Source organism: Cetorhinus maximus, chromosome 5 (assembly GCF_964194155.1).
Source record: "Cetorhinus maximus chromosome 5, sCetMax3.hap1.1, whole genome shotgun sequence".
NCBI lineage: Eukaryota > Metazoa > Chordata > Chondrichthyes > Lamniformes > Cetorhinidae > Cetorhinus > Cetorhinus maximus.
The window spans coordinates 67841435-67862200 of record NC_135883.1 but is presented as its reverse complement, the minus strand read 5'-3'; the positions used below and the strand labels follow the sequence as shown (position 1 = coordinate 67862200).

Below are 20766 nucleotides of genomic sequence, written 5' to 3'. Positions count from 1 at the left end.
TTCTTTGCAGAGAAGCACATTCCATCTACTGTGTGTTCTTACGGCAAAAAAACTAGCTGGTTTTATAGTGAAAGGATTTGCTATCCTATATCCGTCAGTGCACTGTATGTGGAGGCTTAGTATAGTATCAGGTTGTTATATGGTAGTTGACAGTGTGCAAATTGCTGAAATAATAGTTTGTGGTTGTTTTTAAAGCATTTATAATCAGCAGAATCTGTTGAAATGGATGTTGCAGAGAGGATTAGATTATGAATAGTGTGGCATGGGCATGCACAGGTTTAATGCAAACCATGAACAGAAACAAAAATACCTGGCAAAACTCAGCAAGTCTGGCAGCATCTGCAGAGAGGAGCACAGTTACCGTTTCAAGTCTGAATGACCCTTCAACAGAACTAAGTAAAAATAGAAGAGAGGTGAAATATAAGCTGGTTTAAGGGGGGGTGGGACAAGTAGAGCTGGATAAAGGGCCAGTGATAGGTGGAGATAACCAAAAGATGTCACAGACAAAAGGACAAAGAGGTGTTGAAGGTGGTGATATTATCTAAGGAATGTGCTAATTAAGGGTAGAAAGCAGGACAAGCAAGGTACAGATGGCCCTAGTGGGGGTGGGGTGGGGTGAAGGAATCAAAAAAGGCTAAAAGTTAGAGATAAAAAATGGATGGAAATACATTTAAAAATAAAGGAAGTAGGTGGGAAAACATGGTTTAGATAAGGCACAAGAGGCAGAGAGTATTTATACAAATGTGTGTATCATGCATTGCCTTGGGGCTAAATGGAAGTGCTGAACTGATTCATAATCTACTGCAATTGAGCCCTCAATCGCTGCATGTGTTCACTATAAAACTGTGTAGGTACATGTAAGCCATTTGCATTTAAGTTCTGCCTGAGTTCGAGGCCATGAAGCAAGAGGGATAACTTTAGTGGGAAAATGTGCCTCCACTGCTGAGGAGATCAGTGCTTGTCAGACAGTAATGTTACTCTCTCCGGAGAGTGATGGGTTCCGCAATTGCTCACTTTATGGGTAGAAAAGGAGGAGAATAATGCACCCTGCAAAAAAAATAATAACTTGTTGTGTTCTCTGCTCCCGCCTCCCCTCCAGCATGCCCGCTCTTTGAGAGTCAACCATGGCAAGTTCCCATATCGGAGAGAGGGTCTGATGAAGAATGAGAGGGCAAAGCTATCTGGAGCAGAGACAGTAAACCCACCAACGGGCTGAGCCAGTTAGTGCAGAACAGCAAGGAGTGGCTGAACTGGAGTGGGACTACACTGAAGGAACGGCTGGATTGATGTGTAAACACCACCTTTAATCATAAAATGAAGTGTGACACTTTGAGTGATTGGGTGAAATAAATATAGTTCCTTTTGGTTTCATTTTGGTGAAAGTAAGAAACAAAAATGTGTCTCAAATCGCTAAAAACATATTAACATCGCTGCTAAAAGCCCAAAACATTGAATAAAATATTGTTTGTTTCTCTTGCCCCATCCAAAATTGAGCTTTGCACCTCATCTGAGGACAGAGTACAAAGAAAAAGAGAAGCTCCCACCCCCCCTACCCCACCACCACCCCCTCCCCTCGCCCAGATAGGGATGGAAATCGGAAACTGAATGCAACTGCTAGTAGTGGCTTCTGTGCAGAGTAAGCTAAAGTCTGGAATCCCTTATCTTAGGTTCACAATTACATCCTCCCAGCCACAGAGATCTTGCATTTGCACAACATCCAAAAGGAATAAGTTGTACTGGATTAAAAAAAAACTGTGTTAGCTCCATCTTCTGATTTGCAGTGTGGTAACATTATGATTAACAGACTAGAGTGGAGTATGATTGCTGTAAAGTTAGTTGACCAGACTTCCTAATGTACGATCACAAATAAATAGTTTAAGTCATGATTGTTGAATGATTCATTGATTAGAACAATAAATAGTAAACCTCTTGTCCCTTGGAAGAACTAGAAAAGTAGGGAAGTTTTGGTTCAATCTCTCGTCAGTTCTAAGCAGGCTGGTCTTACCCTAGCGCTACAATTGGACTCAATAATCTCTGAATTGGGAGTGGAAGTGTTCAACGAGGGTTTTCAATTCTGATCATTTTCATAAATCACCACCTCCCCACCCATCCCCCTCCCACTGCCCAACTGGAAAATGAGGGCACATGGCTAATGAATTGGCCCCAGTAATAATGCCCTATATGGTCGCATAGCTTGTTGCTGCTGCTCACTCAGGCACTAGAGGGGAGCTGGTGCCCATGAAATCATATCCAGCATGAAATAGTTCCTTGTGGGATGGAGAAAAAATTGTGGTGAAACCCCCCACCCCAAACCCCACTTTTCCCACCTCCAGCCCCAGCAAAATCACTTTTTAAAAATTCATTCTTAGGATATGAGCTGTTATGACATGGTAGGTAATTTGTGCCACGAGGGAAACTTGGCCACGCTATCACAACAGTTTTGCAATTTGTGTTTATTACGAGAAGATGTGTGCATTGAATTCAGAAGTAATAAGTCCATTAAGACCTTCAGAAATTAAAAAAATTAAAGTAAAATATGTATTAACAAAAGAAAAGATTTTAAGCACATACATAAGATTATAGTTACTTAATAGTATAAAAAATCCAAAAATTCTTAATTAACCTAACTCCCAACCACACACACCCTTTAAGGCAACAGTCCAAAATAGAGTTTAGATTTTTTTTTTAAAAGCCAGCAAGTTATCACAGCACCCACCCGACAGTGAAATTCCAAAAGCTTTTCTCCAACTTTAGTTACTGGACACAGCAGACTAATTCAAAAATGGCTGGAGGCTTCTTGAAAGCTGTTTCACACACTCTTGTTAGATCTTACATGGCCCCCCAACATGATCTTTCATTCCCCTTTATATATGTTTCTCTCTCTTTAATCTGTAAATTCCATTGTTCCATATGTCTTTGCAAATTTACTTTTCCCATAATATAAAAATCTTCCATGTTGCCAATATGACCTCTTTCCTTTTGGGAAAAACAAACACACTGCTTGGCCTTGTTTATCTTACCAGTTGTAAACATCCTACCATCCCTTTGAAATCCAAAAACCTCCTTCACTTTTCTAAAAATGCAAATTTCCTTCACACCTTACATTCTAAGACCTCATCCATGTTTACTCATTAGCATTTCAAGTACCCTTCTACGCCTAACTCCTTTTGACAATTTCAAGCCTGCAGTCTAGCTGACTCCAACTCAATTAAATCACATGGACAGAATAATCTATACTCACCCCTATAAACCTACTTTACAATAACCCACATTAATACGAAAATTCTTATAGTTTTGTAACAAGCATCACTGGCAAGGCTGGCATTTATTGCCCATCTCTAGTTATCACAACTGAGGTCTTTGTTAGGCCAGTAGGCAATTAAGAGCCAACCATGTCATTGTGGGAATGGGGTCACAAAAAGACCAGATCTGATAAGGATGGCTGCCAGATTTCCTTCCCTAAAGGACATGAGTGAACCAGTTGGCAATTTGACAGCCTCATGATCACTTTTTATTTTTTTAAATTGAATTCAAATGCATACAAACCCCTGATTGGATTTTAATTCAAAATCTTAAGATTATTATTCCAGTTTGTTATATTCCAACTCTAACCATAGTTTGTTGAGATTTGTTCTATATTTAGCTGCATCCCAGGCTGCCATCCAGAGAAGCATACGCTGTTGGCAATGTTATTCTCCAGTCAATCGCTTGGAGAATACTGACTGATCATTGCCATACCTGAAATCTTTAGCTACAGACAGTTTGGATGCAGTTCCAGCATTTTGAATTGCTGAGCAAAGTTCTTCCGTTAAGAGCCACTGGCCACTGAAAGATTAAATTATGAGCTGTGAGATTTTGCATGATTATAAAATAAAAGGAAAAAGGGAGAGCCTTTGCTCCAATTGTACCCCACCATAAAAGAAACAGGAATTTGCACTATGCATGAAGGTTGAGCAAATGAGGAAAGCACAGGTGGGCAGTCATTGCTTACAGGGAATCTAGATGAAACCTTTCACTAAACAGCAAGTCCCAAATAAATAATATTAAAAAGCAGGAGCGGTTCACCCAGTGCCAGATTATGCTGAAACAATAACGATCTCAGAATTGTTTCTGGTTCATGTGCAATGACTGGGAAAGAAAGAATTTATAAAACACCTTGCACAACCACAGACTGTCCAAAAGCACTTTCTTCTTCATTCTCTTGCATCTAGAGACTGTAAGGAACATATCTTTTTATTTCTGTTGGCCGATTGTAAAGAACATATCTTTTTATTTTCTGTTGGATTGTGGATTGAAATTACAATGGCTGCAGTTTGAGGGACATGTCCACTGGAACAGGATGAGAGATATACACGATGCCGCATGGAACAGAGTGTGCCATGAAAGACAAGATGATGCTAGAAAGGAGTCCTGGACCAAGGGATCTGCCTGGCAACGGCGTTTTAATTGGCTCCTGACCAGGTGACCAGGTTTTTGTGTGAGGGCAGTGCAGCTGAATAGCTCCTAGCCTGAAAGGAACAAGACCTAAAACCTTTTTCTCCTGTGTGTGGACGATTCCATTAGTTCCACAATAATAGCTGGCTGGCTTCTCTCCTCATATCTCTATAACCTTCTCTCTGAAAACCCTGTCAAGAGGCAAAGAGGAAATTCACTGTTAGAGACAATGAAAGGCAAGTGCTGAACCAGTGAACTAAGTACTGAAAGTGCTGGAAGACCACCTTGTGTCATCAACAAGAACTGAAAGGAATTTGGAAGACATTGATCAAAATCAACCCATCGAATCTTGTACTCCGGATTTGTGCTATTGAACTGTTTTATACCAGCCTTAAAATCCATGTTTATGTGTCGTGTGTGTGTGTGTGTGTAGGGATTTAAGAAGGGGGTAGAGTTTAAGTTATAATGTTAGTAGTTAGCAGTTCATATTTCTTTCTTTTGCCACTAGTAAGACAATTTGTTCAATAAACAGTTATTTACTTATTAAGTTTACAAACCTGGTGCTTGTATTCTATTAACCTAAATTAAACAGTTAGGGAGAATTCGGGCAATCTGGTGGTTTGGTCAAATTTTTCACATTTGTCGCAGATCGGGGGAACGGGGGCTTGATGTTACAGCGCACTATCCCCAGAGGTTCATGACAAGATGCATAAAGCAGATCAAGCATATGCTTATGTCTGTTTCTGTAGCTAGTTTTTCCTGAAATAGGTTGCTAGCATGTCACCAGAGGCTATAGCTTCAGAGGTGCCACTCTATAACAAGCATGGCTGACCAGGAGACCCTCCTGCTCTTACTGCCTGCCGTAGGCATTTTGGAAGGATTTACAGGTTGATTATCAAACTGTTTGACCATGTTATAAATGCACCTTCTGTGGTCATCAAGCCCTGGAGTGGGGCTCAAACCTGGAACTTCTAGCTCAGATGCAGGGCCATTACCCACTGTGCCACAGGACCTCCCCCACAAGACACTTTACAGCCAGTGAAATGTTATAATGTGGACGATGCATCAGCCAGTTTGTGTACAGCAAGGTCCCACAAACAGCAATGTGATAATTACCTTTTTTTAAAAAGTGATGATGTTTGTGGAATAAATGTTCACCAGGGATAAATTCCCCTGCTCTTCAAATAATGTCATGTGATCTTTTTACATCCACCTAAGAAGGAAGGCTGGGCCTTGGTTTAAAGTCTCATATAGGAGGCAGAACCTCTGACATTGCGACATTCCCTCAGTGTTGGCCGAGATTTTGTTTGCAAGTCTCTGGAGTGGGGCTTGAACCCACAACCTTCCAATTCAGAGATGAGAATGTTACCATTGAACTAAGGCTGATATTTTTATGAGTGGCACTACAAGAGCTTAGCAAGACCTGAACTTCATGCGTAAAGGTGACTATTATCTTTATCAGCAGTCAAGATTGTACATTTTTCACTAACAATAGAAACACTTGATAAATCTTAAGAAACTAAGAACGTTCCAAACCATGGGCTTCCATTGTCCAATGTGTCACTTTGTATTGTACCCTGTATTGTTAAAGATTTTGGCAGGTACAGGTTGAGGAATACATGTGTCTTGTGCAATGGAAAGGCATTTGTTTTGAATAACATAATGAACGCAGCAAGTTACAGTTCTGGAATGAACTGCCTGAAAGGGTGGTAGAAGCAGATTCAATATTAACTTTCAAAAGAGAATTGGGTAAGTACTTGAAGGGAAGTAAATTATAGGGCAAAGGGGAAACAATGGGTGGAGTGGGACTAATTGGATCGCTCTACCTGTGAACTGGCACAGGCTCAATAGGCCAAATGGCCTCCTTCTGTCCTTTGGTCCTCTGAAATGTGAAACAATTTGAACTAGGCTAATATTTCTAATATCTTTGTACCCTGTATTCATGATTTTTAAATGTTGAACAACCTTCATTTTTGTCAAAACTTTTGAAACTTATTTTATGATAAAACCTGTTGATATAATTTTCAGAAGCAAAAGTTGTACATTTTAGTTTAATGTAAATGTTTTGTCATGAAAGATCACAGTGGTTTAATTTGTATCATTTAATTTGGTGTACATCACCATTTCATTTTGTTTGGTTCTGTAGGCACTTGAGTACATACATTGAAAAAATAATCAAAGAAGAAAATGTGTAATTATGCAGGAGTGCATCTACATTATATTTAAAAGAAAAACACTCAAAAATGCTTTTCCCATTAATATCCTGACTTCTTTTAAGGCCTTCCAGATTTGTTAGCCCTTTAAGTGGTGGGATGTGTGTATGTCTAAAGATTTCAATTCAAACCCCAATGACCCTAATTAGAACTGTATAAATACTAAAATATTGGGAATGTCCATTACTGCAAATACCAAGATATTAGGAGTATTTTTAATACTCTGAATACTAAAATATTAGTGAGTTACTGTAAATACTAAGATCATGAGTATCTGTAAAACACAGAGATATTGAGAGGATCTTTACAGTAAATGCTAAGATATTGCGAGTATTTAAACAGTAAATACTAAGATATCAGGTGTATCTTTATTACCTAAGACTAAGATAGTGGGGAGGCCTCAGGTTTGTTTTTGGATGAAATACTATCCCAAAATTCTCCTGACCGGCCTCACATCTTCCACAAACTTTAACTCATTCAAACCTGTGCTGTCCATATCCTAACTCACAACAAGTCTAATTCACCCATCACCCCTAGGCTCGCTAACCTACCTTGGCTCCATCAATACTTTGATTCAATAATTCTCATCCTCCTGTTCAAATTTCTCCATGGTCTTACCCTTCCCTATCTCTGCAATTTTAATTAGCCCTACAACTCCCTGAGAAATTAGTCCCTCCAATTCTGCCCTCATGTGCATTCCCCATTCCCTTTACTCCATCATTGGTGGCCATGCCTTTAGCCATCTAGGCCCTAAGCTGTAGAATTCTAAATCTTTCTGCCTCTCTCCTCCTTTGAGACCCTCCTTAAAACTTACCCACTTAACCAAGTTTTTAGTTATTGCTCCTATTCCTTGGTGTCAGTTTGTGTCTAATTATGCTCTTGTGAAGTGCCTTATCTTAATTGTACAATAAATTACTTTGGTACATTTGCTGTTGAAAACCACCAGTGAGATGAGCATTTTTCCATGGGAGGTCCATGAGGCAGTTTGATATTTTTGCTGAAAGACTGATAGGGAGACAGGGAGAGACAGACTTGCAAGAGCAAGGGGTTCTGACAGAGAGAGGATGTCTGAAACATGCTTCTTTCCGAATTAACACTGGCCAACAAGGCTGAATGTACAGAAACAATGAATGGACAGGAGCAAATCTAGATAAACCATTATCTGCCTACAACAGTGAGACTAAATAAATAATAAACTAATTTATTCATAGTTTCCTATGTACAGTTTATAATGCTCCAAATTGTGGTCAAATGTACAAACAACGTTACAAACATTTTGCTGTTGTGACAATGAAACCAGGTTCTCTTTATTGGTCATGCTCAGTGCTACGGAACTGCAGGCAAGCAAGCTTGCTGAACCAAGAACCAGTCTATTTTAATCAAATTCAAAAATACAGGCTACTGTGGCTGTTAAGCTGTAAACAAAAAACAGTTTCAGAAATGATATCACTGGTTACAGTGCATGCAAAAGCTAAACTAAACATGAGTAATATCTATTGAAAGGGAAGTCAGCCTTAACTATTGAGGATCACACACATTACAATGTAATGTGCCTATTCATGGGGGCTAACCCAATATATTTCAAGAGCAAGAAAATGAACTACTTTTGTTTAGGTACATTTAACAAGGCAGTGAATTTAATGACATTAAAATGCAGAAAGTAGTGGTTTTACCAGAGTTACTGCAGGTTTCAAGTGAGAGGGTAGATGACTCAAATTTAGAATACTAAACACGTAGAAGCAATTACAGAGCTGTAAGCTAAACAAAGAGGTTCAAGTCATCTCCTACATGTTTGTAACCATCATCTGATCTTCTCAATCTTTTCTAGGGTCAGATTGTTGCCACTGTTATCTCTGTTCCAACAGAGGGATCACCTGTGGGATATAACTAATTAGCTGCTAGGCTGAGTTAATGTTCTGGAGTACTGTTTGATTACCATTGTGAATTGGGAAGAAATGTGTCAGGTCGTTCAGTAGGTTTGTTTTAAGAAAACTGTGCCTCTGTGCAGCTCTTTGGGACATTTTTCTTTCACTGCTGTTGTTGTTGAGTACAACATATGACATGGAGAATTATATTTGGCCTGTTGAAGGAATGGGCTTTACTTTTTCCATATTTCTTTATGTTCTTATGATCCCAGTGACTCATTTACCGCTGTAAAGGGGGCAGAGTGCAGCCAGTAATGTAAAACACCAATGCTATTTCTCTTAAGTTTCTTCGAAGGTTAACTAAGGAAAGGGAGGAGCAGTGGGACATTCCAAAATAGTGAGATCCAGAAAATGGAACCGACAAACCCGCTGGGTGCATGCGTTTCTCAACATAATGAATTCACTAGTATTGCAACATATTTGTTTGGTAAAATAACCACAAAAATACCTTTTTACAGGCAAAGAACAGTTAGTTCCGAAGACTGTCATTCTCGTGAATTTGAGGTAGGTAATGGGTCATAATCACTCCTGCCATTCTTGCAATTGTATGGTTAACCCCCAAAGAACTGGAGCTCTTAATTGACTGAGAGGAAAAACAGCAAAGAGCAATAGGTAAATAGTCTCTTTTATGATAAAATGTTTTCTGGTGTTGTTGTATTGGGCGTGCAGGGAAGCAAGGGTTCACTCGATATGCTGCTGTAACTTCAGGGCAGCTGATGAAATGGTATAAATGGCCATTAACATAATCATAATTCAGAACATTTTTTGAGGTTTTAAGCTCATTTTGATCACCAGAGGTATGGTGGAAAGTCAGGAGGACAGAGGAGAAATTCCACTCCTATGTGGACACATATACTCACAGAGCAGGTAAACCAGGCCATATGGTAATTTGGGGCTCTAGGTAGTATTGACATTTCTGTCACTAATGTTCATGACCAAGGAGTGTTGTGTGAGTGTTGAATGACTGTTTTAGAGTTTAGTAGTAGTGGTGTTATTCTTTTAAAAATCTCCTGATCCAAGCTCACAGCAACTGGGAATGAAAAGTAGAATTGCTTGAAAGCTTGAGTAGACACTGCAGGGTCAAAAGGTCTTGCACAGTTTTGCTCAGTTTGGTTACACCTACAATATATTGCTGTCATTCTTGTACTCTGGTGCTCAACAGGGAAGGCCAAAGCGTGAATGAGGGTATCTTACCACTGCACATTGTGAGAACTTCAGCAATATCTCACTGGCCTAATATTTAGCTAAACCAATTTTTTTCAAATCTCTCCATGGTCTTGCCTCTCCCTACCTCTGTAATCTTAATTATACAAGAGGTAGGTGCTGAGTAATGAATCACAGTCAGTGTTGACTCCTACTAGTTTCAATCCCCTAGAGGGATCAGAGAGGAATTTTCCAGATTTTTTTCCCCCATTGTGTTTATTTGGTCTTTCCCTCTTCCAGGAAATTAGATGGCCTCTAGGGGTTAGGGAATGTTTTACTGATGACACATAAGGCATCACAACTATATGAGATAGGCTGGATGGACCTGTTGGTCTTTTCCTGTTTGATATTTTGGTATGTTCCTATGACTGGGATTTTAAAGAATTACTTTAGGTAAAAATTCAGAGTAGATATGAGGAGAATTTATTTTACACAGCAAATCATTATGATCTAGAATGCACTGCCTGAAAAGGTGGTGGAAACAGATCCAGTAATAACTTTCAAAAGGGAATTGGATAAATAATTGAAGGGGAAAAATTTAGAGTGCTGTGGAGAACTGGCAGGGGTGAATTGGATAGCTTCTTCAAAGAGCAGACACAGGTATGATGGGTTGCCTAGCCTCCTTCTAGCCATAGAATCTATGATTCCTTCTATCCATAGAATCTATGATTCTATCAAACTCCACTGAGCATCTGTCCAATTGAACACCAGATATGTTTTCGGAGCAGCAAATTTGAATGTCCAACAGGTCAATGTTTCGTGGTGCAATCTTTCTAGGTTAGAAGGATGCAATAAGTGGTGAGTTAACATCCTCGTGTCTGCTATTACCCCACTTTGTGCACCCCTGTCCGCCTACCTAGTCGAATATCACACTTTTTGCTTTTCAGAGATGACGAAGCTTCTTTAAAAATGACCGTGGAACTGTGCAAAAATCAAACCATTACTTTTTTCTTTGAAGTAAGTGGTCATCAGAGAGTGTTGTGTATAGCCTTCGTGATTGTACATTTATCCATGAGTTATGTGTTTCAATATCACAGAACAATAATGGCATGAACAATGTTAAGGCTGACTCCCCTTTAAACTAGACTAGGTGTTAGCAATACCCAGTCTCACAATCCCAAATTTACACAGCCAAGTTGTCTGGTAAACTGTCATACTCAGTAGAACGTGCTGTCAACCCAAGGTACTGCCTCAGAAATTTGCTATATCTTTTCTGATTGGTCTGTCTGCTCAAATTGCTCCAGTTCCTGACTGATTTTCTGACTCCCATGAAGCCTCCATATCTCTTCTGGAAACTTCTGTTGCCCTCTACAACTTCTTTGAAATTGTGTTTCTTCTCCATAACCCCTCCATATCTGTTGGAAGCTAGTGGCTCTGCTTGGAAGCCATAGGAGCTGTGGTCTGATGGCATCTCTGTACCTTGCTGACTGTTGTCCACCTCAAATGTGGCTTTGGCTCCGTCATTATAAATGCCTTCTGTGCTGCCATTGGGCAACATGATCTTCGTGGTTTGGAGAAAGCCATGAGTGTTTCCCGAGTTGACTCCCCCATTGCTTCCAGCACTGCCAAAAGACAGGCTTCTGGTTTGGGATGTGCTCACACCAAGAGGTAACACTGATGATGCAGAGGCAATTTTTCTGCAATCTTCCCAAATGACAGGGGAGGATATAACTTGCCCTTCGCACTGTAGAATGCAGACCTAAAACAACAGGACAGGTTATTCAGTGATGGAATGTACTCCTGATACTTCCTTTTTATTAAATCATTTGTTTAATAAATCTACAAGTGCCTGCATTCTTACATAGAAATAGGAGGAGGCCATTCAGCCCCTTTAGCCTATTACACTATTCATTTAGGTCCTGACCGATCTGTACTTTAGTCCTAATTACCCGCCTTTGTTATTTATTCTTTTATACCCTTACCCAACAAAACTCGATCAATCTCAGTCTTTACTATTGTAAATACACCAAGATATTGAGATCATCTTTATTATTGTGAATAATAAGATATCAACAGTGTGTGCTTATTATTGTAAATACCAATATAAGGAAGATCATTAATGTAAAAACTAAATTATTGGGAGTGAATCATTTTATCTACTAGGATGATGGAAGTATCTTTATCACCGCAAAAATTAAAATATCATTGGAACAGGAGCAGTCCATTAAACCCCTAACACTGTTCCATCTTTCAGTTAGATCATGGCTGATCTGCACCTCAAACCCTTTTTAACTGCCTTTGGTCTCTATCTCTTTATCTCCTTACCCAACAATAATCTAGCAATCTCAGTCTTGAAAGCTCAAATTGATCCCTAGCACCTAGAGCCTTTTGGGGAAGAGAGTTCCGGCTTTCCACCGCCCATTGTATGAAGAAGTACTTCTTGTTTTCACTCCTGAATGGCCTCGCTCTGATTTTAAGATTGAGGAATCCAGAACAGGGAAGCACAATCAGAGGAAACAGTTTCTCTATATCTACCTTACTGAATCATTTTAAACACCACAATCAGATCACCCCTCAACCATCAAAACTCAAGGGAATACAAATCAAGTTTTTGTAAACTGTCCTCATAATTTAACCCTCTAAGCCGCAATATAATTCTGGTGAATCTAAAACCTTCTCCAAAGACAATAATACAGCCCCCCTGGTGTAGTGCTCACAACTGAACAGTTGCCCCAGACGGGGACTATCAAAGCTTTATACAGATCACACATAGTTCTAGTATATTTTGTGACAGCATAGCTCATTATTGATGACTATCCGTGAACAATTCCAGATCCGACTATGATGTAACTGATCAACTCCCTCCAATCAATGTGATGAGTTGTGTGATAAAGCAGAGTGCCACATTCTTCATTCTGAACCTGAAATCCCACTGTCAGTCCTGCACTCCCAGCTTCCTGCCAGTGGTTGGTGCTAGTGTACTTTGTACAGTCCATTCCTGTTAACACACTTTCTGAAAGTAAATATTTTCTTTGCAGCAGCTCTGTGCACTGCCTGTCTTTGAACTTTCTTCCTCGAGCCCCTCAGCAGGCAACTAGTAACCTGTAACCTATGTGGTGCAGTCGGTGCTGACTGTCTGCAGGTCTTCGAGACGGAGTTGGTCTAGTTCCTGACTCAGGCAGAGATCACACCATATAGAAGGTTTTACAGAAAACACTTACACTGTGTGATCTCCTGGACTGGTTTTAATCACCAGAGAAGGTCAGAGAGGAATTTCCAAAGCCTGATTTCCCTTATTGGTCCTGGAGGTTTCCTCTGTCCTTTTGCTTCTTCCAAGAGATTACTTAGTAATGGGGAGGGGTAGGGAGGGGTAGGGAGGGGGAGTTTAGTCCTGATGCTCTGACTATCCTAAGTATGAAGCTGGTGTGATGGTTCAGCTGGTGTTTTTCTGCCGGTCACCTTCATAAAACCAGAAACGGGCCGTTTGAGTGCCTCCTCAGGAGGTTGAGGGGGTCTCCAACAGCTCTGCGAATATATCCACTGAATACTAAGGTCCCCAGTGTGAACACTGATCCACGTTAAGTTGTCTGACCTCTTCCTGAGCAATGGTAGGGGAGAATGTGCTGGGGTTCCCGCTCCTGATCATCACTCAGCGAGCCCTGGCGGAAGCACAATCGAATGGAGCTCGGCTGCAATGCCTTCTATTGATGAATAGCCTACTGGCATCCACTGTCATGAATGATGGCCAGCTGCCTGAGATACCACACACCCACCACACCACAGCAAGGAATTGGTACATGCAGGAGAGGGAAGGGAAAACTATCAAAGGAATTAAAAGTGTGAAAACAATAAGATCTTAATTTCAGTTGTTGCGTTGGTCCTGGTCCAGCTGCCCCTGTTGTACTGTTTTATATTTGAGATAAGGGGCAACATTAGCCCATGAATCCACCCTTATGCAGGTGAAGATTGGTCTACAGTTGAAAAGGTGGTGGGTTGGGACATATTCTGAGTGGGTTCCAGAAACCTGAGCACAAATCCAAGCTGACACTCCCAGTGCAATACTGAGGGAACACTGCACTCTCTTTTTGATGAAATATTAAACTGAGGCTCTGACTGCCCTCTTAGATGAACATGAAAGATCCCATGACACTATTAGAAGACCAAAGAAGTTCTGGTGTCCTGGGTCAATCTTCCAATCAAAACAGACTGATTCTTCCAATCAAAACAGACTGATTATTTATCCTTGCTATTTATGGGAACTTGTTGTGTGCAATTTGACTGCCACCTTTCCCCTTCTATTCAGTTCTGGACAACATTCACATTGTGCTTCCTTCATGCGTCCATCAAGCCTCTCCTTAACTGAATAAAACACTCTGCTTCAGCCACTACACATGACAGTGAGTTCCACATTCTTACCGATCTCTGTCTAAAGAATTGCCTCCTAAATTCTTTATTAGATCTGTTAGTGACTATCTTATATTTATAACCCCTTGTTTGGACTCAACCACAAAGGGAAACAACTTCTCCACACCCATCCTCACCAATCTTGCAGTTCCTTACACAATGGATACCAGATGAGATAATACTATCAGAGAAAACAGTGACAAAGCCCAGTGAGCCCCCTTATGAAAACTGGCATGTAAGACAGTAAGATGAAGACACAGTTTCTGAGACTAACCAGTATGTTGAAGTGTTGATGCTGATAGAAGAGTTTGTTACAGGTGAGGCACTCAGCCACACAGTCTCCTTGGCAACAAGGAACCAGATAGAGGATCAGTATGAGGGACCGGAGAGAGGTCTTCATATTGATTCAATTAGGATAGGCTGCAAAAGAAATAGGCACATTAAACATTCGGCTTAAACATCAGCTTAATTTAGCTGGTCTTCAAACTTATTATCAGCACTTTCAACTCCTACTAACTTAACCACAGACATAGAACAAATAAAATACAACTTTCAGTGACTGACAGAGAACAAATAAAACACTGCACCCTCTACAACTGGCAGATATAGAACAAATAAAACACTGAAATTTTTGTAACTGACAGATATGGAACAAATAACTACATAGGTTTACATAGGGTATGCAGTACAGATTCAGGCCATTCAGCCCAACCAGTGCATACTGGTGTTATGCTCACTTGAGCTTTCTACCATTTTTATCTGACCTAAATCTATCATCATAACCCTCTATTCACTTCTCTCTCAAAAGCTTGCCTATTTTCCCCATAAATGCACCTATACTATTTGCTTCAACCACTCTCTGTGGCAGCGAGTTCCACATTCTCACGACTTTTTAGGTGAAGAAGTTTCTTCTGAATTCTCTATGTCCTGGTGACTATCTTATATTAATATCCTCTAGTTGCACTCTAGCCCACAAAAGGAAACATTCTCTCTCTATCCAAACCTTTCATAATTTTAAAATCTGTCAGGTCACCCCTCAGACTTCTCTTTTCAAGAGAGAAGGGATCCAGACTGACAATCCTTTCCTGGTATGTATATCGGTGCATTTCCGGTATCATCCTTGTAAATCTTCTCTGTACCCTCTCCAGTGCCTCTATATCTTTTTTATAATATGGTGACCAGACTGCAAGCAGTATGCTAAGTGTGGTGTAACCAAGTTTCGATATAGGTTAAGCATAACTTTCCTACTTTTCCATTCTATGCCTCTAGAAATTAAGCCTATTGCTTGCTTTGTATTTTTTATGGCCTTGCTAACTTGTGGCACAACTTTTAATGATTGATGTATTTGTACTCTGAGATCTCTTTGTTCCTCTACCCCACTAAGCTTACACCTTCCAAGTAATAAGTGACCCCTATTCTTCCTGCTAAAATATACTACTTCACATTTACCTGTGTTGAACTTAATTTGCCAATTATTTGCCTATTCTAAAAGTTTATTAATGTTCTCCTGTAATTTGCTGCAATGCTCTGCAGTATTGAGTAATAACACAATGAGCTTTCTGTAACTGACAGATATAGAACAAATTAAGCTCTAAGTTTTCTAAAACTGACAGATGCAGAACAAATACAAACTGAGCTTTCAAGAGTTGACAGAGAACAAATAACACACTTGGTGCTCCATAACTGAAACACCCATTCATAGCTCACAAATCACTGAGCTTTCTGTAACTGAAACACTGATCTAGAACAAATTAAACACTGTGCTTTGCATAACTTTATTTCTATATAGTCAAGATAACCAGGTTAGGGATGTGAACAAGTGGCTAAAGGAGCTGTTTGGGAAAGAAGGGATCTATTTCATGGGACTCTGGGTCAAGAAGGAATTGTCCCCTCAGAATGGTCTCCACCTGAACCGGACTGGGACCAGGATCCTAATGGAAAGGATAAATAGGATGATCACAAGGACTTTTAAATAGTGAATATCTGGAGGAATCACGTGGAAAAGGTAACATAAACTCAGAAACAAACGAAAGGAAGAAAGAGTAACAGTCAGAAATTGTACTTTAGGCACTACAGTTAAAGGGAAAACTAAAAGATGTAACGTAATCAAACCAGTAGAAAGAAATAAGGAATGTGTGAATAAAACTTTTTTTTTTGGAAAAGCGACCCTTCCCCATTGCGCCTTTGCGGTGGCTGCCCCAAGCTTTAGTCCGTCCCTCAGCACGTAGTCCTGGACTTTGGAATGTGCCAGTCTGCAACACTCGGTCGGGGACAACTCTTTGCGCTGGAAGACCAACAAGTTTCGGGCAGACCAAAGCGCGTCTTTCACCGAGTTGATGATCCTCCAGCTGCAGTGTGTTTGTCTCGGTGTGTGTCCCTGGGAACAGCCCGTAGAGCACAGAGTCCTGTGTCACAGAACTGCTCGGGATAAACCTCGACAGAAACCACTGCATCTCTCTCCAGACCTTCTTTGCAAAGGCACAATCCACAAGGGGGTGAACAACAGTCTCGTCCCCACCCCAGCCACCTCGAGTACAATCACAGTTCTTGGTTTCCGGGAGTGGGACATGAACCCACAACCCTCTGATTCAAAGGCGAGGGTGCTATGAACTGAGCCACAGCTGACACGAGGGCAATAAGAGCAGAAGGACCAGTTAGGATGTGTGAATGAACTACAGATGCAAACTTATCTTGGAGCACATAACATGTAGCCCATGTCTCAGTAATGGTTACCAAGATGGTCAGGATTGGAACTAAATATTCCAGGTTATAACATATACAGGAAAATTAGAGAACATGGCAGATAGGGAGGTGTAGCCTTAGTGATGAAGAATGAAATTTCAATGATAAGAATATATAACAAGAGGTAAGAGGAGATTTTATGCATATAATTAAGAAATAGAACTGGATTTAAGATGGTAGTAGGAGTTGTGTATAAGTCCTTCCAGTAGCAGCGGTGAAGTGGTAGATTCTATAAAAGCTGGGGTTAGACGAACATGTAGCTAATACAGAGTGATGTTAATAGGGGATTTTAAGATTGGGAGAAGCAAATTAACAAATGTCAGAAAGGTAGTGAATTGCTTGAGTGTTTCCAGGATCGTTTTCTGCAATAGTATGACCTAGAACAAATAACGGGGGAGGTGACGTTAGATTTAGTAGTGTCTAATGATCCAGATTTAGTAAACAGCCTAACAATGTGTGAATATTTATTGAATAGTGATCATAATATGACCAAATTCAATGTAGTGTTTGAAAGGGAGAAATGGGAGACAGTTACTAAGGCTCTATATTTATGTAAGGCTGACTTCAGTGCAATGAGAGAGAGACTGTCCAAAGTAACCTGGGCAAATTGGTTAATGGGTAAAACAATAGAAGATCAGTGAGCAGTGTTCAAAGGAGAACTTAATGTAATACAGAACCAGTTCAAAAACTGGAGGGGCCAGAGCTCCTAACAAAATAGGTATGGACAACTAAAGAGGTAAGAAACAATATAAAACTAAAAGAAATGCATATAAAAATTCAAAAAGTAACAAAGCTCCTGGCAAATGTTAGATACAAAGAATAGCAAAGGGTGACAAACATTAAGAGCTAAAAATAAAAGGAAGTAAAAAGAAAGGACTGAAAGAAACTGCCTTTATATAGAACTTGCATAACCTCAGGGCATCCCAAAATGCTTTGCAGCCAATTATTTTGTAAATCACTGTTGTCATGTAAGGAAATGCAGCATCAACTTTGTGCTCAGAATGGCCCCACAAACAGCAGTGAGATCAAGGACCAGATAATCAGCTTTTAATTATGTTGGCTGAGAGACAAATGCTGGCCAGAAAAACGTCCCTGCCCTTCTTCAAATTGTACCCTGGGATCTTTTACATCTAGCTGGACAGACAGATGGGCCCTTGGTTTAATGTCTCATCTGAAGGACAGCACCTCTAACAGTTCAGCTCTCCCTCAGTACAATACTGGAAGTGTTAGCTTCTATTATTTGCTCACATCCTGGAGTGGATTTGAACCCATGGCCATAAGCCATTGGAATCCTACACGGTAGCCATTATTGTGCTCCATTGCTGTTTGGAATATGTAAAGTAAACAAGTGTTGAAATTAACCCAGTAGATATTGAGCTGTAATAAAACCTTTTGTGGTTCAGTTAATAAATCCCCAGATTTGGACCCAGTTCTCATCATGGGGGAACTCTGTCTCACAGGGGTATATGGTGCGAGGACGTGGACAGGTATTTTGCAAACTTAATGACTTCTGAGCTTATCTTAATACATTTTCTTTCCCTAAGAGCCTTGTTATTTTATTCAGCTTGCAAACTACTTCATGTTTTGGAGATCATGTTAGGGGTGATGCCAAATTTCCTGCTTTGTTGTAAATATGACAATGGAAGAGAATCTGCATGAAGGTCAGTGCCCCCTGCACTGCCAGCATTACGTTTTGAGAGGTTATCACTATGAAATGCCTTCCATACATTAATGATAAAGGTAACAGTTTCAGCCTTTGCATAAAACAAGAGGACTACCAGTCCTGAAGGGCACTTCCAATAAGGCTGTTGGTGGAAAGCCAATTCAATGGTGGAGGAGCCCATTTTCAGCAATCTACAATCTTTTAAAATGTTAATCGTTGACAAGTGGATGTTTGCTCAAATGGTCATTGCAGTGGAATTCATAATCTTGTCCTGCATGCACAGTTACCATCTGTTTACACATGGTACTGGATTCACTTGTGCAAACATATGTGGTTAGGGCTTCCACTGCACCGACCGCTAATCAATCGCACATGTCTAACTCAATAGACAGAATAATTAAACACAGGAACAGGAGGAGCTCAAGATTTTCATTACCTTTTGTGTGAAAAAATGCTTCCTGATTTCACTGCAGAATGGCCTAAATTTTAAGATTGTGCCTCTTTTTTCTGGATTCCCCAACCTGAGGAAATAATTTCTCTATTTCTACATTATCAATTCCGTTTATCATTTAAACTAACTGATTAGATTTCCCCCATCCATCCTTCTAAACTCAAGGGAATGCAAGCCAAGGAATACAACCTATCCTCAAAATGTATGCCCTTATCATCAATAATACCAACAGACTCATTCGATTGTTAACTGTGACTCTGTCTAAACAAAATATCTAATAACTCAACAACATGGAAACTAGTATAGTGCTGTAAAAAACTTTAATTGTTATTTCAACTGAAAGGCACATTTTAATAGTGAGGGTCACAAAAGGAAAAAATATTTCTAAATGTGAGACTCATGGTTATGTAGTGTGTCTGGGGAGGTGGTGGTGTAGTGGTATTGTCACTGGACTTGTACTCCAGATCCCCAAGGTAATGCTCTGGGGACTGGGGTTTAAATCCCACCACAACACAGTGAAACTTGAATGCAATAAAAAATATGAAATTAAACCAAGACCATGAAACCATTGCTGTAAAAACCCATCTAATGCTCTTTAGGGAAGGAAATCTGCCTACATGTGATTCCTGACCCACAGCAATATGGTTGACTCTAAAATGGCCCAGCAAGCTACTTACTTCTCAAGGGCAATTAGAGATGGGCAACGAATATCCCATGAGTAAATTTAAAAAATCTCTGGTTCACTGTCTTTCTCCTTTACATCCACATCTTGCATTTAGATAGTTGTTTTAAATAGAAAAACATGCCAGGGAGAGCTGACCAATATGTAACTGCAAAAAAAGCATGATATCAATTTGTGAAAAAAGGCAAACAGTTCTTTAGATGAGCTCTCCACCAACACCTGCCCCTTTTTATTCTTAGTATCTCATCTCTTTATCCACTTTCGATTCTTTAGGCTTCATTGTGGTTGTCTATTTTACACAGCTGCTTTCTCTTTTTCTGTCTGTCTCTCTGCCCGCCACCGTTATCCATATTCCCACATCCACTTGGAGTGACTGTCTGCGGGCACTGATGCTAATGTACTGCGGTGGTTACAAACAGGAGCATGGACGGAGTTGTCCGGTCCACGGGGAGCACTGCAGCGGAGCTGGACTCCGGCCCACGCTGTCCATACAACCAGATACACACAAGCGGACAGACAGATATACACACATGTAGGCACACACACACACACAAATACATCAGCCCCAGGGAGGTCACCGGGGAAGCAGCCCTGGACAACGTGTGCACTCCCCTCCTTAGCACACACATCTGAACTTCTACCCTCGGCACAGAGAAGTGATCAAATCCTGCTGCTACTGGACTCAGTACCATTCTGCCCAACCATTTACCCACTGAACCACGACCCCTCTCCTTCACGTCCCTTAACCTTCTGTCCTTTCAATTCGGTTAGGAGATAAGTCGCTCCCCTAGTTCCACTGCCTCATTCCCCACCCATTAACCCTGGCAGCTCCCCTGCCCTCATTTTGCGAAGGACCCTCCCGCCACCGCATCGCCCCAATCGCAAGAAAGTGAAGAGAAGGCGGAGGGGAAAGTGACGGGAAAATTGCAGGTCCTTCGCCTGGCGGGAAGCGGCTCCGACTCGGGTCAAACACTCAAGGAGGTGGAGTTCCTTTCGGTCACTCAAGGTCTGAGGGACACATGGAAAGTTGAGCGGCGCGGGGCTAGGGACCTGGAAAAGATGGAGATGAAGGGAGAGAAAATGCTTTCCATTAAATGAAAAGTACTGGT

At 40.6% G+C, this 20766-nt stretch overlaps 2 protein-coding genes across 3 annotated transcripts in view; one reads left to right on the top strand and one right to left on the bottom strand.

Moving 5' to 3' along the window:
• The window catches only part of fbxo16 (F-box protein 16), a 77201-nt gene extending 75315 nt beyond the window's left edge, over positions 1-1886 (top strand). For both annotated transcript variants that reach the window (XM_078541953.1, XM_078541952.1), the window contains exon 9: positions 1100-1886. In XM_078541953.1, the coding sequence (XP_078398079.1) occupies positions 1100-1167 (68 nt within the window). In that variant the 3' untranslated portion in view covers positions 1168-1886. The remainder of the gene's footprint in view (positions 1-1099) is intronic.
• An 8796-nt stretch (positions 1887-10682) lies between these two features.
• Positions 10683-14536, bottom strand: pnocb (prepronociceptin b). The gene is made up of 2 exons (XM_078541954.1): positions 14394-14536; positions 10683-11474 (listed from the first exon to the last, which is right to left on the bottom strand). The coding sequence occupies exons 1-2, from the start codon at positions 14517-14519 to the stop codon at positions 10899-10901; spliced, it is 702 nt and encodes a 233-aa protein (XP_078398080.1). The 5' UTR covers positions 14520-14536; the 3' UTR covers positions 10683-10898.
• Between the last annotated feature and the right edge of the window lie 6230 nt (positions 14537-20766).

Bases quoted from the DNA above. Each gene is read 5' to 3' on its own strand.
- pnocb (XM_078541954.1), bottom strand. From the start codon at position 14,519: ATGAAGACCTCTCTCCGGTCCCTCATACTGATCCTCTATCTGGTTCCT. The intron at 11,475-14,393 runs GTTAGTCTCAGA...CTGTTGTTTTAG, and splicing joins ATCAACACTTCAACATACTG to GTCTGCATTCTACAGTGCGA.